The sequence below is a fragment of the Conger conger genome, chromosome 9, assembly GCF_963514075.1.
Source record: "Conger conger chromosome 9, fConCon1.1, whole genome shotgun sequence".
Classification (NCBI taxonomy): Eukaryota; Metazoa; Chordata; class Actinopteri; order Anguilliformes; family Congridae; genus Conger; species Conger conger.
Genome location: NC_083768.1, coordinates 58,139,451 through 58,156,318, shown reverse-complemented (window position 1 = coordinate 58,156,318; position 16,868 = coordinate 58,139,451). Strand labels below are relative to the sequence as shown.

Here is a 16,868-nt window from a genome sequence, read left to right as displayed (position 1 = left end):
TGCTGCTACACAATTGGCTGATTAGATAATCGCATGAATAAGTAGGCGGCCTGTTTGTTTTTCTGGGCATGGAACAGAGTGAAGGGAAAGTGGCAGCTCAGGCCTGCGTTTGCGTCCTTGGTGTTGCCAAACGCACCGGCTAATCAACCAGATATAACCCCCACCCCCCTGTCGACCACACTTCTATACAGCCGCACCTTCATGGAAAAAATGTCATCCCCGAATTTGAATGGCCTGCATGAGGAACGTGGCCCGGGGCAAGACCAGACATTTGCATTCATCGGAAGCCTACAGGGACATATACACTCAGTGAGCACTTTACTGGGTATTTATTACACTTTATTGGGTATTTATTGTAATGTGTGGTTATTTGTGTTACTGTCACCTTCCTGCCAGCTTTGACCAGTCTGGCCATTCTCCTCTGACCTCTTTCATTAACAAGGCATTTCTGTCTGCAGAACTGCTGCTCACTATATATATATATTTTTTAATGAATTTATTTTTTTGCACCATTCTTTGCCAACTCACGCACACTACAGACTAGTGTGCGTGAAAACCCTAGGAGATCAGTAGTTTCTGAGATACTGAAACCACCACCAACAATCACTCCATGGTCCAAGTCACTTTTTTTTCACCATTCTGATGGTTGATATTAACTCCTGACCCGTATCTACATGATTGTATGCGTTGCACTGCTGCCACACGATCGGCTGACTAGATAATCACATGAATAAGTAGGTGTAATAAAGTAAAAATGTTCCTAACAAAGTGCTCAGTGAGTGTATATCTCCAGTAAAACACATGGAATTTTGTAGCTAGAAACAAAGCAAGTCCAGGGGGATGTTGTTTATACTAATTCTTCACATGCAAACTATGAGGAGCTTCCTGCTTATTATTTTATTATTAGTTTGGTTGTGAACTACAGTCCTTTCTTAAGATCTTTCTTATTAGTATTATGACTATTATTCTATATCTTCCTGTATTGTAAACCTTACCTAGTCCTACAGATTTTATACCACCCTACTGTATACTACTAAATCAGGCGGTAGATACAGTATAAGACTAATGATTGAGTAGCTATTTGCGAAGAAAAACATAAACAGCTCTCATCCAAAACAATGGATGAAACATTTTATAAAGTATTAAGAAAGATTAATAACATAAGATATTTTGGCTGGGTCGCGAAATGACAGGGAAATGATAACGCTGCGTCTGAGTGCTATACAGCAGCTAGTATTTTACCTGTACCACACAGTTCTTTAATTACGTCAGCGCGCCTGAAATTATGCGGTTAATACCACACCGTCTATTTCAGCCATTTTCCCTTTGTATCTCCGAAACTGTGAGCGATTCACTGTGCTCGGTGTCCGTTTTCTGCGGAAATGGTCGTCTTTGTGATGGGGCCCTCCCTGGTCTTGTACTGTTCTATATATATAGCCATGGCTACTGTGCTAGGGTTGAGAACATTTATTCAGTGCTTCATTCCGTGAGTAGGTCTGTATCACAACACATCGTAAAGCGCGCAACATGATGCATGATATTAGCGGTTTGCAGCGAGACCCGCATTTACGACACTTGTCCTTAGGGCGATCCCCTAAATACTTTAAATTCCTGTCTGGCATCCATCTGATATCACAGTGGTCCTTTAACAATACACTGACTCAAATAAATCAAGCCATCCTAAAACTAATTTGGTCTATGCCAACGGGTTTTCACATCGTTGACCCAGGCTGCCAAACTCAGCGCGAGCTGTAGCAATGCGTTTCGAAGTAAAGTTTTCTCTCGGTCAAGTTTAAATGTGTTAAAATATAGATGTAGTAGCAGCCCGCTACTACCTGCCTTGAGGTAAACGGGGCGTGTGGGGCTCGCAATAGCTGCGGTCCAGACGCTTCCGCGTTCTATTGGATAGCGGTGACGTTTTGGGATGGGTGGGGGATTATAAATAGCGGGTCACAGTCGCACTCTGTTAGTCTTTCTGGTGATAACGGTCTGACAAATTAAATCGTCCGTTTTAGAAGTTTTATTTACTTAACTTACTGAAGTTCTCTAACGACAGTCTCTCGTCTTTGACAAAATGAACAGAATCCTTCTCGGTATATTTGCAGCTGGACTGCTCTTTGCATTTGGTAAGTTCATTATAAGTAGCCTACTTTTTTTGGTTTTACAATATTATAATTTAGAAATGTTTTACTACCCAGTCTATGTTCCCATTCGTATTGCTTTAAGTGGATTATGCCAAATTCCAAGTTTGCAACAGGTCAAAATGTATGGCCTACATTGTCGACAAAGTATAGCCTAACATCTGGTGAGAACCATCCAAACCAATAGGTAAATAAACAAGTTGGCAATATTACGTTGCCTTACATTTTTTGGGAGCTTGATTGTCTACAGTAGTGGTAGCCTAGCGCGCCATGTTCTGTGGGTTTTCACTCCAACCCAAATTTGATGCACCTGATTCTACTCATTGGCAGCTGAACGAGATCTCTAGCTGTAGAATGAGGTGGGTGTGCATTGTTGCTTCCAAAACTTTTGGGATTTTGTTGCGAGTCATTGTGGAGCAAAACTGTCGACGTCAGACCTTGTGAACATTATGAATTCCGTGACATCCATTAACTTAAATTCGTTAAATAGCTACGTATATTGTTGTTTCCTTGACCAAGTTAATTTATTCCAAAGACCGTTTCCGTTAGCTGACTTTGAACACTCTGCTCTTGCTCTCGGCACAAAAAATCCAGTGTAACCGGTTTTTCGTTACTTTCTTGGTTTGTGTGTGAGTATACGTTTCCATTAATTCTGGAAGGGGTATTTCTGTTTTGGGATTGTCACGGTTTCCATACTAAACCGATCATTTTGAATTGCCCTAGATTCCGCCCGTTGGAGCCCAGGTGTAGTTGAACGCCTTGGATTCCGTCAAAAATGACTCGTGTTATATATGGGCTTCAAGTAATCACACTCGTCTGCCGAAAAATGTTTACGGTTCGTCTGCGGGTTGTAGGCAGTGCCTTGCGCAACATTCAGCCCGCTTTTTGCTCCTGTTAAGACTTGTTGGGTTCAGCGTTTACACCGCTAACGCACGGCGCGCTATTGCTGGTTTCCATGTGCCGCAGTGAGGTGGTGCAGATTGCGTGAAACAATTTTTTACTAATTTATAACCATTTTTTTACCTGCGTGGGCTATTGATCGGGAAGAGAATGCGGCCCGATGCAGGTTCGAACTATCTGATTACCAATGCAGGTCTTCCGGTGGTGAACTGCAGATGAGGGAATATTTGACTAAGGCGTTGTGGCCTAATGGTGTTCTTATTCAGGGAACATCATTAAACTAACTTGCATGGAAGAACAAATAGGTTTATTTATTAATTTTTTTTTCTAAGTTGTTTTCCGCCTTCATTCGTAGGTGAAGTCATCTCTTTTTCTCTCACACAGACACAAATGCATTCTCTCGCTCTCAAATACAAACTAATCTTAAAAGCGCTTCATTTGCATGACAAATAACATGTTTAAAAGCATAAAAATACGTGGTGACCGTAAAACAACCCCAGAAGTAATGTCAGTGGGTTCTTATTGCAGTATTGGTTGGAAGCTGCTGTCTGAAGTGAACTTTATCAATGTTTTTGAAGGTGTTGTCCTTTGAAATACGTCTCCTTTCATAACCTATACATACTTATAACTGGCCAGGCTCGTGGGGCGGTGCTGAGAGGACTATTCAGATCTGTCACAGGACACGCACGCACGCGCACTCCATGCCCTCGCACTTATACCTTGCGGCAATGTAGACTCCAGTTAACCCAACCTGCATGTCTTTGGACTAAGAGGGGACCAGAGTATCTGGTGAACACCCACCACAGGCACGCGGAGAACATGCAAACTTCACACCGGAAGGCCCCAGCTGCGATTGGAACCCATGGACCTTTTTGCTGTGCGGCGACAGTGCTACCCACCTGAATCACCCTTTTGTCTTTGATCGGCAAAGTGCCGCTCTGACCACTAGGGGTCAGCAGTACATAACGATGATGTGGTGATTGTTTAAAATTGAAGCACCTGGGAAAAAATTCCAGATTTCCAAAGCACATTTTGAAGGCTATGGATAAAAACGGCCCGAGACTAAAATTAACCACTAACACATTGACTTGTTGAGAAGGAATTTCAGATTCAGGTGTTTAAGGGGATCAACACACCCTTTTAAATGCGCAGCACTTAAAACAAAAATGAACTGACTGACTTTCTTGCTAGTTAATGGCACCACCGCGTGGTCACTCGGGCTATTGCACAGCATTACGCGTTGAGATCGGTTTTAAAACTCGAACCAGCATCTACTTACCGGATCCATGGGGCTTTTTTCGCACCAGAAAATGCGCACTGGGTACCTAAATGTGAAGGGATGAATAGGTTGGGAGAAAAAAAATTCGTCTGTGGGGCTGAGACAAAATGGTCAGTTATTCGTTCAATATGAATGCATTTTATATTTTAAAAGTACTGTCAAATAGTAGTTCGCTAGGGTAAATTCGTAATTTTGAATGGACGTATCCTTTGCTGCGCCAAAGGCACGATGAACTACAATACATCCAGTAACCACTGGAGTTTCCCCACCTGGCGCCATCGCGGGCACCACTTCGTTTAAAATAATTTATTTATATGCATTCATAATCGGCGGTTTGTTCTCTGTTCAATACCTGTAATGTATTTTGAAAGATTTACCATTTTAGGGACGCATTATGTCAGGAATATATGTAGGCCTGCATGTTAAGAAATCATTCTAATGTAGCTGATGCATAGGCTACAACTATGGACACGATTCCTTTCGAAGTTTATTGTAATGACATGACTGGTGACAGCCAGCGCCAGCGCGCACGATGCTACGTTTCATTGGCGTTTTGGTGACGTTTCGGTGGGAACATCCCAATAAGCTCACACGATTGACTGGCGGCGCTCTTGGTTGCAGAAATGGCCGGTAGTCACAAGGGGGCAACAGTAAAGCAGACTTCCCGCTCTTGAATCATCTGACAATTCCGTACAAAACCACGCACGTAATTCAAATGCCATGTTGGGTTCGACCAGTGGCAAGTGATGCCAAGTTGGGTTCCCGGTTGTATATCGGGAATGGGGGTTGAATCCCTAACTTATAGTAATGGTAGAATTAATATGCAAGTTACGGTCCTTGAACCACAGTAACCATAAATGTAAACTAAAAACAGTTTGCGTTTGGTACATATTCGAAAGGATCATTATCGTTATTAAAAGGTGTTAATTCAATGCAATTCCGCGAATGTTAAAGCGTTTTTAACGTATATTGGACGCCCTTTATCCTTACGCCCTTCGCAGTTCCTTCCTAGCGCGCTCTTTTTTAGCTTTAAAGATGAAGTGTAAAGAACTCGGGTATATCTTGCATACATAGTTGTAGAATCCTAAGAAAATGCTAGTCCGTATTTAATGCATTATAAATAAAATTGTGAATGTAAAAAATAAATATAATGCTACAATAGACATGAGAGCTTGGCCACAAAGGAAAAATAAAATGTTTTGCTTTCTTTTGAATAAATTAAGGGCTTAAAAGCATTTTCGATCTAAGAGGAAGGGCTTTGATTGGGGCAACTTGAGTACAACAGGTACATAAGTTTTCAATAAACAAACTTGTTACCAGTGCACCGTTATCATTACAACTTATGATATTTCCTCAACTGTCTTTAGCCCATTGGAATTGCCTTAATTATGGCATTGAATTGTTTAAAGGCAACGGGAAATTATACATATTCATAAATTGTGCGTAAAAGAGACCCTCAACCGTTGAGAGAAAAGCTCTTCCATAAATGGAAAGGTCTCTTGGTAACCAATTATTGAAAATGCCATTTGCTTTTAAAAGAAATTGTTATTCTTTGGGTGAAATTTAAGTGTCAGACAATAGGATTCTTGGTAATATGTATTCCTAATTCCTATTTAGCTGCCTTTTTTATTTTTAAGATGTAATTATCATTTTGTTGAAAATATTCCAAGTATGGATTGATATTATTTTGCATTTGGATAAATTTAGTGACAAGCCTGAAGCGTCTTGGCGGAGGGGAAACCTGAACTGTGTTAATTGCCTGTGAAACCAGGTCTCTCTTTCGCAACCGGGTGGTGCCGTCTGCAGCCTTGCGTGCCTGAGTGTGGGGCTGACGTCAACCTCCCTGGCCTGTCAGCTGATATCATGCCTCTCCTTGCCATAACTGCCTATTACCAAAGGATTCCACTGTAAATCATACCAGGTCATTATTTATGGACATTTACGGGATACAGAAGTACAATATTGCTTTGAATATTTTTTTCCATTGAGATCTTGGAATGTGCATAAATGAATGATCGTTTAAACCAGTTTTTCTAGATGGTTTATCGGTCAATTCTATATTGCAGGTAAGACCTGCAAAAAAATGGCCTGAGACCTTTTTGCGTGCCCCAGATTAAACCTTTACTGTAGTTTGGTCTAGGCTTGAACCGCCTCTGGTTTAGAACCTGCTTCACCATCGCGGTTTGGGGTCCGCAGAAGTTGAAATCTAGAAACTGGTTCTGCCCTCTTGGATCCTGGTTCTCTTCCCCTTTTTGCTTAAATTTATTAAACCCAATGCCGGTTTGGCTTATTTAGCAAATGGTTGGTTTTAAAGTTCAGGTACCCTCACCTTCCGCATTCTGAGCTTGCTCATGTGGTTCAAGCGCAGACTGAAGACTCCTCACTTCACGCTACACCTTTCCCTCCCTAACTCACCACCACGATTAGCCTTGTATATGCCATAGACTGTAATGGCACTTGCATAGTTGTATAGATATTGTTGTTTTTTTGTATTCGTTATTGTATTGTTGTACTTGGGGTATTCTAGCTGCCAACTGTGGTGTGCTAATTTGGAAGTTGATTGTATTCTTCAAGGGTTCCGATTTATATCTATGTTTACACTAGGACTCGGAACTGTACTGTCCTCTCAGGTCCTCTTTGCACTTGTACTTGTGTTTGATCTGCACTTGGATAAGAGCGTCTGCTAAATGCCATGTAATGTCATGTAATGGTTGGAACCGCACACATACCGATTTGGGGTGACGACGCAATACTGAAACCCCCCCCCACCCCCCCCTCCAGTGATCGTCCTTTGACCTCGTGGTGCTGATTACAACACCTCGAGCCTCACTCCTGGTGACTAAAAGGGCCATTCATGCTCAGGAGAGGTCTTGTGATGGATAATGTCAGTCTGCAAATATTCCCCCCCCACGCTGCGTGCTTTAGCGCAGGTGTCAGTGGGCTGGCCCGGAGGCTGCCCTTGTTCGGTGCGGCTTAAGTGATTGTCGTCTGCGCGTTGGAGGGGGAGGGGGCTGTTCGGCTGGATTTTCAGGTGTGAAAGAGGAAATTGAGACTGACTCGAAACTGGTATACATGTTGTAAAATCGCATTTTCCAGGATGTGGACAAAAAAAAAAACTTCCTTGTTACAATTTTATACTTTTTCTGGAATATGTACTTTAAGTATGGTTATGAATAACTGACTAAATTCAGCTAAAAGTGAATTGCGACTGTGCGACTGTGCGGTACGTGACTGGGAGACGCAAGGTCGCTGTAGCCACAATAAGATCCGCACAGCCGTTGGGCCCTTGAGCAAGGCCCTTAACCCTGGGGGCATTGTTTCCTGCTTAGTCTAATCAACTGTATGTCGCTCTGGATAAGAGCGTCTGCCAATGTAATTAATGTAACGTAATCTAATGTGTGTAAACCCCATAGGGGCAGCTTTCAACAGTCCATTCCCACTCCGCTCAAACAAAATCCAAACAAAGAATAAATGCCAGTTCAGGGCACGAGAGGGTTCAAAAGGTTGCTCACGGTTCCTCTAGAGACACAACCTAGTTCTCTGCTGAACTAAATGTTTAAATCTGGGAGCTTCCATACTTCCCGCAAGCAGCATGTCGAAAAGATTGGCCATTTTGCCAAAGTGCCGATGGTTGTGTGATATGGACATGTGGATGATGTTCTGGAGCCGTCCCACCCGACCCGTTTGGCGGGCTTGTGGGTTTTCTGGGTTTTGTGGTTTACTACTGGGGTAATTTTTTTTTCTCCTGGGGATGCTCCGGGGTATGGATGGGTTGGGTTTAGCCTCAGTGCAGAACTACAGGTTCTGTAGAACTACATTCTTTTCTTTCTTTCGTTCCCCCCCCTTTTAAATTTCCTTATCCCCTGTCCCACGTCCGTTTCAGTGGAGTGCTGTGCTCACAGTCTTCATAAAGACCAAATGTAACGAATAGCTTTGCTATTTCTACAAATAATTAATCACAATGGCAAAATGTAATTTAATTGCAATTTCCCAAGTAAAATATTATGCCAATACAATGCTAAAAATACTAATGTGTACTATAAATATTATTTATAAGTAGAAGCAAGAAAAGTACAATAACAATTCTATTGATGAATGAGCAAAATTTGTGTTCTTTTTCAGAATGCAAACGGACTAAACCGGTCACCTAATGTGAATGTATGGAAGTATTTACTAATGTAGATGGTTCTTTGAGAGCCCCACCTCTTGACTTGCTGGCGGTCTGACACACCCTGGAGCCTCAGCACCCAGTGCTGCAGAATTTTAAACCCATTTTGAGGCCAGTGCATTTGCAGGTGTGGCTTTTCCATGGCAGTGAACATGCCTTATGCACCATTGTCTCTCGCTCTCTCGCTCAATTGAATAATTCTCATTTAAAGCATCTTAAAGAATTATATACCATTCAATTGTCTTATTCAAAGCATGTTAATTGAAAGGTATACAATTCTCTTGTATAAAGCATCTTAAGTGAATGGTGTGTAACTCTCCCCAGGACACACTCTGCAGTGTTATAAGTGTGACGTGGGGATCGCGGGCGTGTGCATCACCAGGAAGGAGACGTGTGAAGACGGGGAGCTGTGCTTCAGCGGCGAAGGACAGGCGGGTAAGGGCCCCTAATCCTCTAAATCTCTCATTTACAGGTGTGGTTTTTCCATGGCAGTGAACATGCCTTATGCACCTCTGTCTCTCTCTGTCTCTGTCTCTCTCTGTCTCTCTCTCTGTCTCTCTCTCTGTCTCTCTCTCTGTCTCTCTCTCTGTCTCTCTCTCTGTCTCTCTCTCTGTCTCTCTCTCTGTCTCTCTCTCTGTCTCTCTCTCTGTCTCTCTCTCTGTCTCTCTCTCTGTCTGTCTCTCTCTGTCTCTCTCTCTGTCAATAAACGCGGTCGTCTTCTTGTTTGTTTGACCGCACAGCTTCCTTCATCCCCATCAATCTGAAGGGTTGCCTAAAGTCTGACGAATGTAACAAGGTCACTGACGTGTCGCCATTTGGGAACCAGACCATCTACAGCATGAACAAGACCTGCTGCTCGGTGGACCTGTGCAACTTCGCCCCCAGCCTCTCCTCCCCCATCCTCCTCCCCATCGCCATGGCAACCCTCTCTACCTCCCTGCTGATGTCCCGAACGCTGGTCTGAGCACCCCCACCCCTGTTAAAGCCCCTTATTATTCCGCCCTGCTACTCCGCCCCCCCTCCCTCTATACACTACCCCCGTTTCAGCTTCAACAAAGCACATTTTTTTGGCGGGGGGGGGGGGGGGGGAGGACAGTGCTTCCCACCCTCCTCCCTCCTCAAAGTGCTTTGTTTTTCTTGTGTGGCTCTTCTGTTCTCCTGTCACTGCGTTACACTACTTTTTCACAGCTCACTACGCTTGCATTTTTGTATTTGAGAATTTGTGTTATAAAAGGGCTTTCTTTAAATATTAACTGGGACTTTCCATATTAATTCACAAAGGACAAAACTTCTCTGCCTTCTCTGCTGGGATGGTTCCCTTTTTGGACATTTCCTTTTCTTTAGCATCGCTTTGCAAGTTGATTTTGAGTTACTCTAAGCTGCCAATCAAAAATGCTCTGAAACCGAAAAGGTGTCAAAAGCTCCAGAAAGTGAACAATCCCCCTTAAATACTTAAAGCAGACTCCTGTACTAAAGTGATGTATGCAGCCTATGTTGGCAATGGCAGGACTGATTATGTACAAGTTTAGCTTTTTTAGATTTTCTAAAACTTCTGCTTTTCAAATTTGAAAAAAAAAAAAAAAAAAAAAAAAAAAAAAAAAGGGAAACGTGTATATTTTAATGAGTTGAGTCTCAAACTGGGTGTGTAAATGATTCAATAAAGATGTCAATGTGTAAGTGCTTTGTTTTGTTTCTTTTGTTTATTGTGCTCATGCCTGATGTCATTCTTTCTGCTGTTGCCTCCACCTGGAAAAACTGAAAGACTAAAAAAATCAAGACCTGCAGGTTTCCCTGGCCCGATGACAAATGGAATCCTCTCAAAAACACATTCTTAGTTTTTACGGCTGCCGTTTCTCTTCGGCTGAACAATGATGATGCCTGTCCTAAATAAGCCGTTTGCGGGAGGGAAGGAAAAACGACTGATATGCATTTTCATATGTTGTCCGATCCATAAAGCCATTTTTAGCTGTTCCTGGTTTACCTAGAGTGCAATTGTTCCACATTCTGATTCCTCTTTCACCTTGTCTGCATTAATTAATGAATTCTCGAATTAAACACACCCCCTTATTATTCTGAACACGCCCCTTTCAACGAATGAGTCGATTACGCCGAACAAGCAGCGTGCTTGTCATGACAGTTGGGTCTGTTGTTTTTCTATCACACTACTACATCTACAAGTAAAGTATTTGCCATGCAGAAATATCGCTACTAATAACAGTGGTTCATCAGGTTACTGATGTTGTACTGCTATTTTCTTGAACGCCACTATAAATGAGCCAATTACACCACTGCCAATGATCCTGTCACCTTATATAGACCGTCACAGAGATCATGTATCAAACTTAATCTCTCCTGCCAATAAGAATAATCTGATATGCTGTATGATCGATCAATTTAATAGTATATTAACACACAATATAATGACAAGTCTGTAGTGTGTGTGTGTGTGTGTGTGTGTGCATGTGTGTGGGGAGGGGGGAAAAAAGGTTCCTAGAAAGTTGTGGGAATGAAACCCTTTTTTTTTTTCTAGGAAAAAAGCAATCCCAGTTAGGTGTTGATATCAAAGATCTCGAAGCAAGATGAGACAACCACAACTTAACGCTACTCTGGTATTTTTGTGTTCTGTTTGGAACACAAACAAGCACACACTAATTCATTAATTTACATTACATTTTAGTAATTTGGCAGATCACTCATGCAGGCAAACACAAACACAAACACGCACACACACACTCACTAACTCACTAATGCTAGCAAACACAGAAAACACACACACACAGACACCTTCCAGTTAAAGACAGACAGGGTGAACCAGTCTGTCCTGTTTGAAGGGAAGACCGAGGTGGGTAAGTAAATGCAGGTTTTCCGTTTGACATTCATTCAGTGCTGCTGATTACCAGGCTGGTCCTAGGTGTCCGAAAAGTATGCACCTCAAGGTAAAGGATTCAAAGAGGTCCCATCCCCCACTCGGTCTGTTCCAGATAAGTTTAATAAAACCGTACAAAACATCAAGTGTCCTGGAAGGTCTGCTATTGTAAAAATATAATTGAACAAATACAGTAACTAATGAAAGGTTAATGCTTCATTCATCTATTTGTCTATTCAAGTTCACAACTACATTAGTTAATGCCAATGCATGAACCTTTTTGTAAAGTGTGACCAATGTGTGTGTGTGTATAGTGTGTGTATAGTGTGTGTGTGTGAGTGTGTGTGTATAGTGTGTGTGTGTGTATTGTGTGTGAGTGTGTGTGTATAGTGTGAGTGTGAGTGTGTGTATAGTGTGTGTGTGTGTGAGTGTGTGTATAGTGTGTGTATGTTTATGTGCGCGTGCTCATCTCTGCATGATGGGGAAACGGTGTTTGATGTCCGTGTGTTTGAGAATGAGCGTACGTACATTCTTTTGTATGTACGTCTGTCTGCCCGGCTACGTGCGTGATTGGAAGTGCACATCTCTGTGTGTGCACGTGCATATGTACTGTGTGCATCAAAACAGGGTGTGTGTGGGACGGCCGTTACTTGTTCGGGTATTTCACATGTTAGCCGCGGTAACACGTGCAGCTAGGCTGAACTTAACTAGTATTAGTCCATATTTCTTAACACTCTGTATAATTACCAAAGGATTTTCCTCAAGTAACGTGAGCACATAGCCTCTATAGGTAGCCAGATCAGAAACAGTTGTGTCAATGACTCATACCGAAATGGTGCATTAGGTTACAAATAACATAGGCTCATAACATTAAGTTAAGACTGAATTAAAATTAATTGTGTACGGGTAGTATAAAAACTGTGGGACCTGATGGGGTTTAAAAAACAGGAAGCTACAGAATTTGACCCAGAGAATGTTGGCTAGTTTGCCCCCTTGACTTTGCTTCTAGCTACAAAATTCCATGTATTACTGATAAATTACTGACAGATAAATCTGTGTTAATCAGCACTTAAAGTCGCCATCTCCAGCCTGAAGGAAAATTGTTGACCTGATTCATCTGCATAGCATAGTTTTAAGGCGACATTGGCGCAGGTGGTGAGAGCAGTCACCTGGCTGTCAGAGGGTTGCCGGTTCGATCCTGCCCTGGGTTTTTCGAAATGTTAGGCGAGCAATTGCTCCTGATGAGCTGGTCGGGGCCTTGCATGGCAGCCAATCGCCATGTGGATGTATGAATGGGTGAATGAGAAGCATTAATTGTACAGCACTTTGGATAAAGGCGCTATATAAATGCCAACCACTTAACATGGGGCTACTTGAGTCAGGGGCCTTCCTGTCAGCTTTAACCGCATTCTGAGGTTTGATGTGAACAAAGTTTATTATATTTAGCCCGGAGAGAAATCATAAGTACAGGGCGTTCTGAGTGAGTCATGTGGAGATAATTCAATGCATAGAAGCATGCAGACAAGGTGTTAACACCAAACATCAGAATGTGGAACAAATGCAGTCTAGGTGACGGACTGTGAAATGACTGTTGTTGTCAGACGGGGAGGTTTGAGCATCTCCTTCCAAGTAACACATCGATTGGCCCAAAGAGAAATGCGCTAACTCTTTTTTGGTCTCGTGGTCGTCGACAGGACATCAGACGACCCCCGGGTACTGAAATCAAGCCACTGTGAAGACAGTGAAGCATGGTGGCGCAAAAATCATGGTATGGGGATGTTTTTCATACTATGGTGTTGGGTTTGTATACCAGGGATCATGGATCAGTTTGAACGCATCAAAATACTTAAAGACATTATGTTGCCGTGTGCCGAAGAAGAAATGCCCCTGAAATGTGTTTCAACAACGACCCCAAACACACGAGTAAGCGAGCAACATCTTGGTTCCAGACAAAAAGGATTGAGGTAATGGAGTAGCCAGCTAAATCCCCCGACTTCAACCCCTTTGAAAACTTGTGGGGTGACATTAAAAATGCAGTTTCTGAAGCAAAACCCAAAAATTCACAGGAACTGTGGAATGTAGTTTGTTCATCCTGGGCTGAAATACCTGTTTCTAGGTGCCAGAAGTTGGTTGACTCGATGCAACGCAGATGCGCAGCAGTTATAAAAAACAATGGTTATGCAACTAAATATTAGTTCAGTAATTTAAAGTGAAGTTTAATCTTGAACAGATTAATATTCCTTTCTTTGCTTCCTGTAAAAGAATATTGATAAAATTTGGTAATGCTTTGATTTGGAATTGAATGTGTAATTTCTCCACTACATTTGAAATATTGAACTAAAAGCTTTAAAAAAATATTTGCACTTTATTCACTTTTTTTTTACGCACTGCTATTTATTTGAACACAACTATATATCACATAATATGTAAATATCATATAGTCTATCTAGTATATTTTTATCAGGATCGGTATCTTCATTATTTTTGATTAAAAGTTTGTCTGACATCACAAGGTCATGGCGGGAGTTCCCCAGTTGCGAAATAATTTTCCCCATTCCTGTAATTTTCCGAATGTGTCAGACCTGCTTTCATAGCGTTTTACACCCCACCCTTGCACCCTGGGTATATAAGCTACCGCTGGCGATCTCTGTGTTCAGCTCTTCTGTGCATTTTCTCAGCGACACCTCTGTCCTCTCAGAGACTCGTGTGGCTCCTCTCCATCTCCAGTACATTTGGGTGGATTGTTTTTTGTTCCCTGGGTAAAAACCTGCATACATACAAAAAGAAAATGAGCAGAATTCTGTGTGGGATCTTCGCGGTAGCTGTCTGCTTCCTGTTTGGTGGGAGACTGAGTGATGGTAAGATACATTTTTAATTCATTTAATTTAATTTTAATTCATTTTCTTCCAAAAAACAAAACAAAAAAAAAACCAAAACATTGGTAACCTCCCCAGGTTTCTTCGTTTTTTTTTTTTAAAGCTCGGTTCAGTTTTTAAAAAAATGAGTGTGAGTATGTCACATAATTTAGAGTATGTGAATCAGACAAGGATCAAATAATTCAACCCTTGAAAGAAAATGGCAAAAGACTTTACAGCATAAGGGCAAACACCAGACCAGAGCCGTCAAAATAGCAAGTACCTGACTGGGAGGAAATCTCAGGAGAAACCCGATTATTGAAGGGGAGGTTCCAGAGGTATGAAAATGACAGTTGTAAGAAAGCAAACATCCATTGGGGTGAGGTTGACATCATTAGAATAGCTTTTAATATCTTTTATTACTGATGGTTGAAGCCTTGAAAATTCCAGGCTGGTATTTTTATGTGCATTTAATATTCTGGCAGAGAATTTACAAGAACTACGAAAGTGACTGTGTAGCAGCTAGAAATTTTTTGAAATAGCCATAGATTATCATAGAGGGATGTATCCACAAAAACATCCAACAAATACCTATTCAAAGTAATGTAAATAACTATAATAACATACATTTCAATTCAGACACAAATTCTGTAAAAAGAAGTAAAAAGAGCTCCAGATTGTACTCGGTAATCCTGCTTCATGAGATAATCCCCTCCGCCCTGTTCCTCAAAGTTATTTAGCTGGGTAACACCCCTGAGTAAAACACTGTGTGTTTCAGCACTAGTGATGAATTTGAACTGAAGGAAAACCAGAAACACCTGCAGAAACAGCGTCCCTCCCTCCAGGCTTGGAGTTAAACCCGCAGACACTGCAGGTTTAACTCTTATGCACTTATTTACACCAATCGTTGTGTTTTGTTGTCGGGATTAGAAACCTTCAAAGAAGTCAGTGTTAAACCACATTTTCTGGACATAACCAAAAATTCACAAACTAATAAATAAATCAAATAAAAGTCAGGGAGGCTGGGACTAAGGTAATTGCTGTTATTTTAACCAGTGTCTGGAAGCTCACCTGCAAGACTCTGTATGTAATGTAATGTAATGTAATGTAATATAATATAATATAAGATAATATTATATAATGTAATGTAATATAATTTAATGTGCCATTCTCTTGTGGTGGGGGATTCAGAAAAAAGAGGACTAATGCACTTTATCTTCAAATGTTTTTTATTTTTTATATTCATGATTCAAGTTGTGAAAATGTGTTGAAGTTTGGAAAAATTGTAATTCATGAAATGCTCTCTCTCTCTGCCTGTGAACACACATGCATGCAGCGTTGATGTGTAACAAGTGCATTGCCGGGATTTTTGGACGCTGTCTGATTCCTGACTCTGTGGAATGTGTTGCCTCTGAGCCAAACTGCTTCACTGGAATAGCAGGTACTCCCCCCTCCCCCCTCACCCCCCATTTTAGGCATCAAACAGATGCTTTTATCTTACGCAACTCCGTCCATGTACACATAAACATTTCTAATGAATATTTAACATTTCCTGATTTAATATTAAGATTTATCATTTTTTACTACAGTAGGGATGATTTAACGGTTACAATTTCAATTTACCCTCAACATTTCTATTCCTTTATTTAACAAGTGGTGGAGAGTTAATGCGCAAGAATCTGTTTCAGTTTTTTCAGTTTTTTCAAAACTGATCAATTTGTGAGGGGAACGGATGCAAGCCCTTTGACAGGAAGTGACATCACTGTGACACCACTGACCACCCCCTCTCCCCCCGCAGAGTTCCCCACCATCACCTCCTTCCTGGGATTCAACACCCAGGGCTGTAGCGACTCCGGCTCCTGCAATGCCACCACCAATGGCACCATCTTGGGCGCGCCATACACAGTCACCACCACCTGCTGCTCCACTGACAACTGCAACCCCGTGGTGAGCGGAGCCCCCTCTGCCCAGCTGTCCCTGGGAGCTGCCATGAGTGCCGCCCTGCTGGCCAGTGTGTGGGGAAGCTGGCAGTACTAGACACTGCAGTGACGTCACCCCTGCTCAAACAGCCTGCCTTCAGGTCCATCTCGATCTCAGTATGAACTGATTAAGGAAATATATACACATGCACGCATGCACACCTACACACACACACCACACACACACACGAGAGAGAGAGAGAGAGAGAGACGGTTTGAATCCTTGTCAGACCACACTGTCCACTGAAAGCAGTTTCACCCTGGTTTCATCACTGGAATGGGCACCAACGCATAGCTAAGCCCACGTGCCCGACATTCCTCCGCCTGTATAGAGTCTACTGAGCTTCCTCTTTATGTTGGTTCATTTTAACGTTGATCTTGGATGGTGATAGTCGTGCAGCTCGGTACCGAGTCTTGCACTCACACTCCTCTGTGGAATGTGTGGCTGTGTGACTGTTCCGTGACTGTCGTTAGGGTCACTATCAGTAGGTCTTATCACCGCGGGACGCGTGTCCTTTTCCAAGGTGCATTTATAAACCCTGACCCATTTAATTTAATGCTTTCCAGACTTGGAAGTTGAACAATGTGGTGTTTCATTGATAACACTGAGTTCTTAACCCTTTCAAGCTTTTCTTTAAAAATAAAAAATGAATATAAAATTTCTTGTGAATATGTATCCT

The 16,868-nt window shown here is 42.0% G+C and overlaps 1 protein-coding gene across 1 annotated transcript; it reads left to right on the top strand.

Moving 5' to 3' along the window:
* Positions 1–1,961: 1,961 nt before the first annotated feature.
* spaca4l (sperm acrosome associated 4 like) lies at positions 1,962–10,165 on the top strand. The gene is made up of 3 exons (XM_061253423.1): positions 1,962–2,126; positions 8,813–8,923; positions 9,229–10,165. Exons 1-3 carry the CDS (start codon positions 2,075–2,077, stop codon positions 9,450–9,452), a joined length of 387 nt encoding a protein of 128 aa, XP_061109407.1. The 5' UTR covers positions 1,962–2,074; the 3' UTR covers positions 9,453–10,165.
* The last annotated feature ends 6,703 nt before the right edge of the window (positions 10,166–16,868 follow it).

What these genes read in the sequence shown, in the direction of transcription:
- spaca4l (XM_061253423.1), top strand. Translation starts at nt 2,075, where the DNA reads ATGAACAGAATCCTTCTCGGTATATTTGCAGCTGGACTGCTCTTTGCA. An exon ending in TGGACTGCTCTTTGCATTTG is followed by an intron (nt 2,127 to 8,812) that starts GTAAGTTCATTA and finishes AACTCTCCCCAG; the next exon opens with GACACACTCTGCAGTGTTAT. An exon ending in CAGCGGCGAAGGACAGGCGG is followed by an intron (nt 8,924 to 9,228) that starts GTAAGGGCCCCT and finishes TTGACCGCACAG; the next exon opens with CTTCCTTCATCCCCATCAAT.